Raw genomic sequence first — 13,773 nt, 5'->3', positions numbered from 1 at the left:
GAGGGAGGGAGGGAGGGAGGGAGGAAGAAAGAAAGAAAGAAAGAAAGAAAGAAAGAAAGAAAGAAAGAAAGAAAGAAAGAAAGAAAGAAAACTCCTAAGTGTCAAATGCACTGACTCATTCAAAAGTCCAAGAAAGGCCAGCACCCAGAAAATAAAGTATGTGTACCATGGCATATATGTGGAGGTCACATGGATTCTGAGGATGAAACTCAGGTCACCAGGCTGTGCAAGGACTTTTAGCTCACAGAGGTTGCCATCTTGACAACTTGTGGCGTTGTTTGGTCTTTCTTTTCAATGCTGAGATCAGGCTGGGGCTTTGCTAGTGATTGGCCAGTGCTCTGCTACTGACTCCTCCCCCTCCCCTCCCCCACCTCCTCCTCCCCCCTCCCTTCCTTTTCATAAACATGAATGATTGCTAAAACAAAATCCCTAAGACTAATAAAGTTCAAGGTTTCCAGACATGGCTCATGCCTGTAATTCCAACCTTTGGGAGGGAGAGGCAGGAGGGAGGGCTGCTGTGAGTTTTAGAACAACCTGGGCTTGTAACGTGACTGAGTTCCGGGCCAGCCTGAGATGCTCATACAAAACAACCAGAGGGCCTGAGTGTGGGTCTCCAGCAGAGACCCGAAGCACAGTATTATAACCTCTGCCCTGCAGGGTGGGGGACAAGGGGAGTCTCAGGAGTTTGCTGGCCAGCCAGTGTATCTGAAATGTCACCTTCCAGGATCAATGAGAGACCCTGCCTCAAAAACTAAAGTAGCTGAGCAGTTGAGGAAGAAACCTAACATCATCTTCTGGCTTACACGAGTGTTTACACATAGACACACATACACACGCACACGCACACACCATGTTACTACAGGCAAGGGCACCCATGTATACACATGCACACACTCTCCACCCTCCCCCAAAACAAGCTGTATCAGTTTTCCTTCTGTTGCTGGGATAAATACCACGATCCAAAGCAACTTGGGAGGGAAGGATTTACTTCAGCTTACGCTTCCAGGCTCCAACTGTTCCATCCTGGAAAGATGTCAGAACCAGAACCCGGAAGGAGGCAGGAGCTGGGGCCTGGGGCTGAGGAGGAGGGACATGAGTTTCTGGCTTACCCCCGCTAGCTTGCTCAGCCTGCTTTCTTAGTCCAGGGCGACCTGCCCTGGGTGGCACCACCCACAGTGTGCTGGGTCCTTCTGGGTCCTCCTGAAGTGGTCATTAATCTAGATGATGTCCCAAAGTCTACCTAGAAGCTGTTGCTGATGCAGGCAATCCCTCAATTGAGGCTCCCTCTTCCTAGAAGACCCTAGCTAGTTTGTGTCAAAATGACAAAAACTTAAGCAGCTCCTGGTTTGGTGCTTTTTCTGCTTTTTAAAAAGATTTTATTTATTTATTTTACATATATGATGAGAACATATATACTGATGTAATTGTCTTCAGACACATCAGAAGAGGGCATCAGATCCCATTGCAGATGGTTGTGAGCCACCATGTGGTTGCTGAGAATTGAACTCAGGACCTTTGGAAGAGCAGTCAGTGCTCTTAACCACTGAGCCATCTCTCCAGCCCCGTTTGGTCCTTTTCATTACTTGGTACTCAGTACTCTGTACTCAGTACCCAGCACCTGTTCTGGGAATGGTATGAAATAGTTTATACCCTGTACAGGGCATTCATGAGACATGCTGAGTGAATCCAGGGTTCACAGAGGGTGTATTTTACTCAGGGGTATAAGGAGTCGGAGTAGAGCTGAGGGTCTGAGCAGTTTGTTGATCCCTGGGCCTCCAAGGAGCCAAGATCACCCAGTACTGTGACAGTTTCCAGACACACCCTGCTGTGCTGTGTCTGCCCACCTCTGTTAGTGGCCCTAACAGCCTGCCTTCCTCTCCCACAGCCTGCGATCCTCTGACCACCGTCAGGTGAACAGCCTGATGCAGACAGAGGAGTGTCCGGCAGAGATGGTGCAGCAGCAGCAGGTGGCCGTCAGTGACGGCAGAGCCTATGACAATGAGCAGGATGGTGTCACCTATAGCTACTCCTTCTTCCACTTTTGCCTGGTGCTGGCCTCCCTGCATGTCATGATGACACTTACCAACTGGTACAGGTATGCCTCTGCAGCCTGGTGGGTGGCAGGACCTGGCTGATGTAATTGTCTTCAGACACATCAGAAGAGGGCATCAGATCCCATTACAGATGGTTGTGAGCCACCATGTGGTTTCTGAGAATTGAACTCAGGACCTTTGGAAGAGCAGTCAGTGTTCTTAACCACTGAGCCATCTCTCCAGCCCCGTTTCCCCCAGCTACTCATGGGTGTTCTGGTCTCTGCTCAGAGCTTGGGAACATAGGTGGTAGGGTCTGCCTTAGATCCCCATAACCCAACCCTTGCTCTCTGCCTTAGTTTCCCTGCTGTGCCTTCTTAGCCCAGCTTCTGATATGTTTGCTTAGAGACCAGAAGGGGCAGTTAGGAGGTGAGGCTGGGATGAGCAGGGAGACCATGTTTGCAAATCAGGGCTGGACTGTAGGGGAGTCTGGTGTGGGAAGCATGGAGGGACAGGATTAGGATGGGGCAGTCAGACTCGAAGTCACAGAATTAAGAGTAAGAGTCATCAGGCAGTGTTGGCACATATCTTTAATCCTAGCATCAGGAGGCATAGAGGGATCTCCATGAGTTTGAGGCCAGCCTGGTCTACAGAGTGAGTTCTAGGACATCCAGAGAAACCTGGTCTCCAACAAACACACAAAAGTCAGAATCAAGAGGTCTAGAGTTGGGGTTAGGACCATTGAGAGTCACATCTTGTCAGGACTGTTGGGGAGTCATAGTCTGTCGATATACACAGGTCATTTGGTTAACATTGAGGTTCGGAGGCAATCAAACCAGTAGGGAGGCAACGAGCTGAAGTCAGGGTAATAAGGTCGGGGGCAAGGATGAGTTATTGGCTTAAGAACCAAAGTCAGGGACAAGCAGTGTTAAGTTCATCACTCCTCAGGGATGAGGAGCCAAAGAACTGAGTGACACAGTCCTAAAGACAGAGTTTCTCTGTGTGGCCCAGGTGAGCCTTGAACTTGAGATCCTTCTGCCCTACTGCCTGAGAGGCTGGGATTACAGGCCTGGACCGCTGACCCTAGGACTTTTTTGTTTTGTTTTTGTTCAGGGTCTCATATAGCTCAGGTAGACCTCACACTCATTCTGCAGCGAAGGATGATCTTGAAGTCCCGATCTTCTTGCCTCTGCCTCCTAAGTGCTGGGATTAAAGGTGTGCATCACCATGCCTGGCTCATGGTGACAAAGTGAGGGACCAGGAGTCAGGAGATCAAGTGGAGGCCTCAAACTATAGTCAGGACTGGAGTTGAGGTCAAGTTTGGACCTGGAGTCCAGGGTCCTAGGTCAGGTGTCTCCAGTGTGAAGCACAGGGATTGAAGTGACACGGTAAGAGCCAGGGTTGAGTTTTGATGTCTCAGCTGGCTCATCAGGTCAGGGAACAAGACTGAGGTCACAGTACTGGGGATCAGGCTCATGAGCCCGATGGTGTGTTCCAGCCCTGGAGAGACCCGGAAGATGATCAGCACTTGGACCTCAGTGTGGGTGAAGATCTGTGCCAGCTGGGCGGGGCTGTTCCTCTACCTGTGGACCCTAGTGGCACCCCTGCTCCTGCCCAACAGAGACTTCAGCTGAGAATGCCCTGCTGCCTGCCTACCTGGTGCCTTGGGGCTCAACAAGGGCCAACCCACCCTTGACCACAGCTATCTGCTCCCTTCCAGGACCTGCTCAAGTCAGGATTCTCCATTCTCAGTGCCTCCAGGGTCTGTGGGACATGATGCTCTGACCCAAGCCCTGCCTTCCTTTGCCCATGATCATGCACACCCACCCTTGGGACTGAAGTTAACCCCTGTTCTCAGGGTCTCCAGAAGAGGGCATGAGAGTAGAGAGTGGCCCAGAGCTTCTCAGCTGACAGGGGGGTACCCACCCTATACACTAAGGCCTGTGCTCCAGGCCTCCAGAGCCCACCCCCTTCCTAGACCACGTGCCTTACTGAGTCTCTTAAGACTTCACTCAATAAACATGCCAGTACCTGTGTGTGCCTCCCATGTCTTGTGTGCCTCACCCCTGGTGTGAGGAGGCCTCGTGCCTCCTTAGCCAACCTGGGAGCTGGGGCGTGCTTGGAATGAGGGTGTTGAAGAGTATGGTGAGCAGGACAGAGGACAGGGGTGATGAGCTAGACAGGACCCTTGTTTACAGTGTCTGTCCGGGTGCTCTACTCCCCTCTGTCCTATATTCATAGTCTGGATGTCATCATTCACTTCTCTAAGCAAGGGCTACCGTGGTCCTTGGGCTTGATGTCATGGGAGTCCAGAGAAGACCCGCGACATTCCCAGGCCTTGAAACACCTGGGAAAGGACTTGTGCCCTGGAGCCACCAAGCCTGCCTGCCTCTAAGAAGGCCAGGGCACCTAGCTCTTCAATGATTAGAGGAATGTGGTGCTGCCTGGTTGGTCAGTGACTTCTGCAGTGGCTCAAGGAGTGTGGCCTGTACACCAGGCTCAGCCAGAGATGCTCAGTGGTGTGAAGGTCACAGGCAGGCTCCTATCACTCCAGTGCAGACCAGGCTTCCCGCCCACTTGTGGGTGTGGCCTTGTGGGGGTGTGGCCTGTAGGTAGTTCTTTGAAAGTCTGTTTGGGTGCTTCTACAGTCTTGCCCAGGACACAACCATCTCCTAGGTACCACCAGGGTTTCAGGGAGTATAGGGATTCAAATAGACACCCTGAAAAAGAGCAGGAAGCGTTGGGCTGAGAGGACATTTGCTGAGGTACACAAGGCCAAGGAAGAGGAGCTCAAGGGCAAGTACAAACTGGGGTGCAGACAGCATGCGGGGTCAGAGGAAATCAAGGAGATAGGTGTGGATGGGATGGTACAGTCTCCCTCAGGGGATGTGGGAAGACTAGACAGAGGGGAACTACTGGGGTACTGAGCTGGCAGAAGCCTAAAATTGTGAGCTGATGCTGGGATGTTCCCCATGACTACATGGTAGAGTCACATTGTATTTTAGACAGATTTCCCTGGGTGAGGTGGGGCGCATGGAGGCTGGACTTCGTGAAGCTGAGGAAGGTTCTCACTAGGGATGGGTCTGGAGGATGTGCTTGCCCCGCCCCCCTGGCCCTCCAACACCGCCCCCCCTCCCCACCCCCCCCATCCTCTGCGTGAGGTTGTCAGAGCACCATGCATTGCTATTCTTTCCTTGTTTCTCCTTCAGGAGAAAAGAAATGCCCAGGGTGTCCTCGTGGCCTGTGCATTTATAGAGGTGGTTGATTTGCCAGATGTGGTGGTGCACACCTTTAATCTCGCCACTTGTCAGGGAGGCAGAGGTAGGTTTATAAACTGAGTTCCAGGACAGCCAGGGTTACACAGAGAAACCCAAAACAAAAACAAAAACAAAAAGAAAAAAAAAAAAAANAGGGTTACACAGAGAAACCCAAAACAAAAACAAAAACAAAAAGAAAAAAAAAAAAAACCTTCCCTCAACACCCCCCCCCAAAAAAAAAAAAAAAAAAAAAAAAAAGAAAAAGTGGCTGTGGTTGTAAGCTTGTTACAGTCTCAGATCATTCAGTCAGCAATGCACTCACCACGTGCCAGGGGCTGGGCCGGGCCTTGCTGGTGGTATGGGGGAGGGGCAGAGCAAAGAGCCACTGTTCTAGGTAGGTGAAGGACTTTCCCCTTGTCTCCTTGATATCACACTCATTAGCCTAGAGGTAGGGTTGTCACCACCCACCAGGGCAGGGAACCTGTTTAGCTGTCCCCTCTCCTGCTGCCCAGAGACCTGACTTCCACCTACCCTCCCATCTGTTCCTGCCTCCTCTGTTCTTCCTTCCCACCACCCACACCCTCTCTTCCTTGTAGACCTGTCACTATCCCTTTCTGCTCACTTCCCCGCTTTGGGAAGAGAAGCTCTTGCCTGCAAGCCCCTGATAGGGTGTGCTTCCTTACTGCACTGGGACTGAGAAAAGAGCTGTCCGAGAAACTACACCGTCCTGTCCCCAGGCCACTGTCCTTCAGCCCCACCTGCAGTTTAGGTTGCAGAGTGACGAGGGGGTTGGGGGGCAGGGTGAATGCAAAGCTGGTAGATGACGTCTGAAACAGGCAGTGCTTGGAGTGCTCTGGGCTTGGCTAGTTCTGTCTGCATTGATGTGTCATTGTGTGTTATTACCCTCTCGGGACCTCACCTGGATTTTTCATGACCGCGGCCACAGTAGCTTTCTTGTAAGCCATAAAGTGCTTTGCACTCAGTACTTACACAGCAGACAGTCTCAGCCCATGTGGTAGTTTGAATATGCTCAGCCCAGGAGGTGTGGCCTTGTTGGGGTGGGTGTGGCCTTGTTGGAGGAAGTGTATCACTGTGGGGGTGGGCAATGAGGCCCCCCCTCCTAGCTGTCCGATAATGGACTGAACCTCTGAAAATGTAAGCCAGCCCCAGTTAAATGTTTTTCTTTATAAGAGTTGCCTTGGCCATGGTGTGTCTTCACAGCAGTGGAAACCTTAACTGTATCAGCCCCTTCTCCCTTTGCTGCCTGGCCACTTTGCAGCCTCTCTGAGCTAATCGGACATAGGAGGAAATGCTGACTGTGTTTGTCTTTCTGTTATAAGGCATTGCTCTGCCTTTTAACTCAAAGCAGTGTATGGAGCTACAGCAACCTTCTTGGGATGATTAGAACAACAAACCCGTGGATGGAAATCTGCCCTAGGAGACATGGAAGAGTTTGGGTCCTTGATGTCTGTGGGAGCTCTGCTATGCCTGGTCCGGATGTCACTTAGATGGGGAAAACCAACCCCAGTATATCTGAGTCCCATTTCTGTGCCTAATGGGACAGCAGTGCAGCTGAATGCATGGTGGCTAACTGTCTTAGTTACTCTTCTGCTGCTGTGAAGAGACAGTATGACCAAGGCTTACAAAAGAAAGCATCTAGCTGAGGGTTTGTATAGGTTTAGAAGGTTCCGGAGTTTGGGGTGATCACGGCAGGAGGCAGGTAGGTGTGGCACTGGAGCAGAAGCTGAGAGCTTTATTTTCTGACCCTCGAGCAGCAGCTGAAGAGAAGATAGACAGACAGACAGACAGACAGACACATACACACAGAAACAGACAGACAGACACAGACAGAGACAGAGAGACAGACAGACACACACAGAGACAGACACACAAACACACACAGAGAGACACACACACAGACAGAGACAGACAGAGAGACAGAGACACACAGAGACAGAGACAGACAGACAGGCAGACAGACAGACAGACAGAGGCAGACAGAGCCGGACTGAGCCTGGGCCTGGCATGAGCTTTTGAAACCTCATAACTCATTACCAGAGACACACCTTCTCTAACATGGCTACACCTCCTGATCTTTCCCAAACAATTCACTAACTGGGGACTAAGAATTCAAGCATATGTGCCTTTGGGGGCCACTCTCATTGGAATAACCATATTAACTGATATAATTAACTGGCCACTAATTTTAGTAATAAGAACAGCAAGCACTGACCCAGCATCTTGTAGGCATAATGTTTTGTGTGCTGCGAGATTACCCTCGTGCTATTCAGATGCTGACTTCTCTGCCCCCCCCCCATCTTGTTTTAATCTGGACACAGCATTGTAATGCTTATACCAAGAACCTCCTGGCTCAAGTGTGTGTAAACAGTTCTTACCTTTTATTCTCTGCCTTGTCAATAAATGCTGATAACCCAGTGGTTGGGCAGAAGAGAGAAGGAGAAGAGAGTCAGATCATAGGCAGGATGGAGGAATTGGAGCGATGAAGAAGGGGTCTGGAGAGCCAGATCAATACACAAGCATCATGGGATGTGGCTGGGAGTTAGCCAGATTAACATAGCGGTTTAAGATACATCATTCATTTAACTGCTCAGCTATTGAGGTGCAGTCTTAAATACATCTTGGTTTCTCTGTAAAGTTATTGGGGATTACCACAAGGTAAATCAGTACAGCCACCAGATTAATTCACGGCTTACCTTTATATTAGGTATAATTCATTTTCAGACTCTAACCAGCACCCATTTCCCCTACTACTGTGTTTCATTTTTTTTTTTTTTTGTAACCCTTGAATCCATTTGTGTGACAGTCACTGTGCGGTCTAATTCTCCCTAAGGCCAATACAATCGAGAACCTATGCTCACTCGTCATCGTGGTTCCCTGGGGGCCTAGAACAGAGCCTGAGAAAGAGAAGTACTCAGAACAAGTGGCGTTAGTTAAATGAGCACTGTTTGATTCTGGAACAGGGAAGCTGTGGAGGGAGCAGAGTGGAGGGCTCTGTTGAGTCAGAGTTCTGTTTTGAGGGGTCCAACTTTGAGACCATGTTTCTCTCAGTTCTGAAACTCACTCTATAGATCAGACTGGCCTCAAACTCACAATGATCTTTCTGCTTCTGCTTCTCCGGTGCTGGGATTAAAGGTGTACATCATCATATCCAGCTAAAATAAAAAAAAAAAAAATCTTAAGTTTTTTTAAAAAAATCATGGTTAGTGTTAATGGCAGGTTTTGTTGGGCACACCCCTTCTGAAATCCAATGCCCTCTAAATCAGCAAAGACACTAGGACTGCTAGGACTGGGCAACTTGACTCCCCAATTAGCAGCTATTGAATCCTGTTGTCTTGGCTGCTTAGAGCAAACAGCCAGGCCTGACTGCCCTTATGCCAGCACCAGCCTTCTGGAACACTCCACAGACACCCTGAGACAACTATACAAAAGGCAGCTGAGTGCCTTGGCTCCCGAGAGCACAGTCCTAGCCAGGGCTGCTCGGAACATTTTGTAGTGGATTTTTTTGCTCTAACAAGGCTTGATGTATAAGTGTAGGTAAAAAGATCCCATAGTTGTCCCATTTGCCACCTTTTTTTGTTTTTTAAAGATTTATTTATTTATTTTATGTATATGGTTACACTGTAGCTGCACAAATGGTTGTGAGCCTTCATGTGGTTGTTGGGAACTGAATTTTAGGACCTCTGCTCGTTCCAGTAAACCCCGCTCACTCCGGTCAAGTCCTCTCGCTCAGGTCCAAAGATTTATTTGTTACTATATCTGAGTACACTGTAGCTGTCTTCCGACACACCAGAAGAGGGCGTCAGGTCTCATTACAGGTGGTTGTGAGCCACCATATGGTTGCTGGGATTTGAACTCAGGACCTTCAGAAGAGCATTCAGTGCTCTTAACCGTGGAGCTATCTCGCCAGCCCCCATTTGCCATCCTTTTACAGAAGAAATTTTACTTGTCTTCAGTTGTAAATATATAGTTATATATATATCAAACATTTATATAACCATTTAAAAAAGATTTTATATATATATATATATATATATATATATATATATATATATATATATATATATATATATATATATATATACTGTTGCTGTCTTCGGACATACCAGAAGAGGGCATCAGATCCCATTACAGATGGTTGTGAGCCACCATGTGGTTGCTGGGAATTGAACTCTGGAAGAGCAGTCATGCTCTTAACCTCTGAGCCATCTCTCCAGGCTCATAACCATTATTTTTTAAAAGTTCTTTGCATACATATACTTTTTCCAATTATGAAAATGAAAACATATTTTTATGTCAATGTAATGGATGTGTTTATTTTTATATAAAGAATTAAATCTTGGCTAAATTTTCAATGCTACAAGACACAGAGCACTTTCAACATTTTTCAGAGTCAATTCACATTTGGCTTTTATAACTGTCAATGTGGAGAGCACCGCTTTGCATCAAAATGTAGTATAAAGTGGTGTAAGTGGAGGAAGGGTGGCCAGGGCTGTTTCTCTAAGAGCAGGGATTTTGTGTGTACGGTAAAGATGCTGCAGATCATCATGTACAGCAGTTTCGAGTCTGAGCTGAAGTTTTCAGGCAGCACTGAAGTTGTGTGGCCTGATAGCATGTGATGGCATGTGCTGGCGTGTGCTGGTATGTCATGTGTTCACACCCAAGGCTGCATCAGAGTCTCACAACACAGGTGAACTATGCCAGAGACACCTCAAATTCATTACACATTTGAATTTGAATTAAGTTTTGATTAATGCCCAATCAGAAACCTTTTACCGTTGCCAATTTTTTGGTGACTTCTCTATTCAGTTATGGGATTCTTTATGAAGTCACTACCTCAGTTTAAGATTTGCTTTGGACTGGAGAGATGACTCAGTAGTTAAGAGCACTGGTTGCTCTTCCAGATTCCCAGCACTCACATGGGAGCCCACAACCATTTGTTACTCCAGTCTCAGGGGATCCCCCTCCCTCTGCTGATTTCCAAGGGCACCAGGCACACATGTACACAGGCACATATGCAGATAGAACACTCATACATATAAGATAAAAATTTTCAATGTAAAAAAAAAATTAAACACTCACTTTAGGACTGGGAATGCAGCTCATTTGGCAGAGTGTAGACCCAGCATGCCTGGACTCCTGGGTTTCATTCTCAGCACTGAATGAAACTGGGCATGGTCATGCATATCTGTAACCCCAGCACTTGGCAGGTAGAGATGTGAGGATTAGAAGTACAAGGTCATCCTTAGCCAAACAGCAAGTTTGGGCTACATGAGACTCTGTAGGAGGAGGAGGGAGGAAGAGGAGGAAGAAGAAGAGGAGGAGGAGGAAATAGAGATGGTGAAGGAAGAGGAGGAGAAAGGAAAAGGAGGAGGGGAGAAGAGGAGGAAGAGGAAGAGAGAAGGAGGAAGAGGAAGAAGAGGAGGAGGAAGAAGAGATGGTGGAAGAAGAGGAGGAGGAAGTGGTGGTAGTGGTGTGCTAGATAACCCTGCAACCCCTTCCATCTTGGCCAGAGGAGGAGCACTTCCCCTGGTGGAGGGACTGCATAAGAGGCCAGGTCATGACTGTCCACAAGCACAGACTTTAAAGCCTGTGATTGGCCTAAACAAGTCCTGTGATTGGTTCAGAACGATTGGCTCACTGGCTTACCTGGCGAGGAGCCGCTTTCCTGGTCTTCTAACACTGGAGCAGTAAACTCTGGGATTGCCTGCTTTCAGTATTACAGGCCTGCTGGTGACATGAAGGCAGAGGCTGCAGAGGCTGCAGACATCATTGTTATAATAGCAGCAGTGTCCCAGCGGCTTGATAGCGGAAGCAGTGACAGTCTGTCTGCTGAAGAGAGCCAAGGCAGCAGCTTCATAGATATAGACATCCTGGTGACCTTGGAAGCCATTCTGACACCTCTTGCCTAACTTCCAATCCCTGGTGTTGGGGTTCCAGTGACACTGCTTGGGGCTGGCATCTGGTTGCTGAGCCCAAGGTCCTGGCTTCTTAGCACAATGCCGCCAATTTCTGTACAAATGCTGAAATAACAGGAGGACATGGTACAGCCACTTGTCAGCTGAAGTTGTAACTGTGGAGGACTCAGGATCTCCCACTAGCCGCACCCACAGACCTGAACCTGCCTGACTGTGCTGGTAGGCTCTGGGAACCACTCACTGATCCAGCGATCCAGGCTGAGAACTGTTTACCCTGGCTGCTGGGAAGGGCCAAAGGGCCTGATTCAGAAGCCTGCATAGCAAGTCTAACACTAGAGGGCGCTCTTTGCCGTTGCTCATGCCTGTCTTTCCCCCCTCCCGGAGGGGAAGCCGACCGGAAGCAGCATCTGTAGACCTTATATCTAGCCACAGTTTCTATCCAGGTGGAGCAAAAGAAACTCTGACAGTTGAGCAGTGACAGGGAGAGACTTGGGCTGAGACAGTCAGGTGGGGAGCAGAGGAAGGGATTGTGCCCATTGCTTGTACTGGGTACTTGGGTCACTACAATTGTCAAAGCAATTTGTTTCCTGCATTAGAGAATGAACCTACTTGCCTCTGGCATCACAGGCAAATAGTGCTGTACTACTGAGACACACACTGAGCTACTGTTTTTACTTTTATGTTTTAATTTGAGACTCCAAGTTGTACAGACTGGACACGAACTCATTCTATCCAAAGCAATATTATTGATTAAATGAAAGCTACCCATGTACTTTCACCTAGAAAATTCTGTAATCTGTATTACAGAATGAAATGTAAGTACGAAAGAGTGGAGGTGCCAAAGACAAGGGTGCACAGAGGTACAAACACAAGGATGGACAGATTCAGGTACACACACAGGCATGGAGGATGCAGGTATACACACACACACACACACACACACACACACACACACACACATACACACACAGGGGGGCATAGACAGATGCAAGTACACACACAGGCATGGAGGATGCAGGTACACACAGGCATGGCAGGATGCAAGTACACACACACACAGAGGGAGAGAGAGAGAGAGAGAGAGAAGCATGGACAGATGCAAGTACACACACAGGCATGAAGGATGCAGGTACACAGGCATGAAGGATGCAGGTACACACACAGTTATGAGCAGATGCTGTGGATGGCCCCGGTGATGCCTGTATTTTGATGTTAATTCCGATTTCCCAGGAGGGGTTGTCTGGAACAAGAAATGAGTCACATACTCAAGTGACTTCTTGTGAACCTTTCCCCAAATGAGTAAAGAGACCAATCACTGGGCGAGTAGGCGGGACAGAAGAAGAGAAGAAGCAGGAGAGAGTTAGGGTCTTTTTGGACCAGGATAGTCAGAGGGAAAGATGTAGCTCCTGGTGTCTCCTGGCTTATATGGTGAATCTACCGGGATTTGCCACTGGAAGATTTAGATTTAATATGGCTTAAAAGGTTAGGATTCTAGTTGTTGCACCCAGCGATTGAGTTACCATTGTTTCTGAGCTAACCTTGTGTGGTGTTTTCCTTCACGCAGCAGTTCGACTGGGTTCAAGAGAGAAAGGTATGTCGGCACAGTGCAGTGTTGCCAGATGTGCACCACAAAGGCCGTGGGGGTTTTGAAGTATGGGGCTGTCGTGGTAGCAACTGCCAGTGGGAATTTAGCAAGCTGGGTGGAGAGGTTGTAGAGCTCTGACTCAGAGAGTCTCCACGAGATAAGAACTCAAGGGTGAGACTGCCGGGATTGAGAGTAGCTGGGTGTAGTGCGGGAACTTGCCGTTCATATTTAACATTTCCACAACATATAGATGCAGGTATACACACAGGCATGGCAGGATGCAGGCATACACACACAGAGGCATGGAAGGATGCAGGTATACACACATAGGCATGGAAGGATGCAGGTACACACACAGACATGGCAGGATGCAGGCACACACACACACACACACACACACACACACACACACACAAGCATGGGAGGATGCAGGCAGGTTGGAAATATCAAAGATACTGTTGGGTAGCAATGTTCGTAACAAAGCTGGAAGCAAATTTCAAGCCTATCTATCTGTGAAGGAATGGGTACAGTTAAATAAGTGTTACTACTCCTTAGCAAAGAATGATGAACTGGCTTTAGATCTGTGTGTACTTAGGGTTTCTATTGTGATAAAGCACTGTGACCAAAGCAACTTGGGGAGAGAGGGGTTGGTTTTAATATACACGTTATGGTAACAATCCAGTCGGTCCATCACTGTGGGAAACCTGGAGGCAGGAAGTGATACAGAGCCCATAAAGCTGTGCTACTTACTGGCTTGCACCTCATGGCTTGCACCTCATGGCTTGCATCTCATGGCTTGTACCCCATGGCTTGTACCTCATGGCTTACACCTCATGGCTTGTACCTCGTGGCTTGTATCTTATGGCTTAGACCTCATGGCTTGCTCAGCTTGCTCTCCTATAGCACTCAGGACCCTCAACCCACTCTTATGGAGGTATTTTCTTTTCTTTTTCTTTTTTTTTTTT

General features: G+C 48.4%; 1 protein-coding gene across 1 annotated transcript in view; it reads left to right on the top strand.

The window, feature by feature from the left end:
- Positions 1-4,066, top strand: part of Serinc2 (serine incorporator 2) — a 22,978-nt gene extending 18,912 nt beyond the window's left edge. Inside the window, exons 9-10 of the mRNA XM_021160306.1 lie at positions 1,886-2,095; positions 3,529-4,066. Coding sequence (XP_021015965.1) covers positions 1,886-2,095; positions 3,529-3,664 — 346 coding nt within the window. The 3' untranslated portion in view covers positions 3,665-4,066. The remainder of the gene's footprint in view (positions 1-1,885; positions 2,096-3,528) is intronic.
- Positions 4,067-13,773: the final 9,707 nt, after the last annotated feature.

This window comes from Mus caroli, chromosome 4 (genome assembly GCF_900094665.2).
Source record: "Mus caroli chromosome 4, CAROLI_EIJ_v1.1, whole genome shotgun sequence".
NCBI lineage: Eukaryota > Metazoa > Chordata > Mammalia > Rodentia > Muridae > Mus > Mus caroli.
Note: the sequence above shows the minus strand (reverse complement) of the source record. Positions and strands in the feature narration are given on the sequence as shown.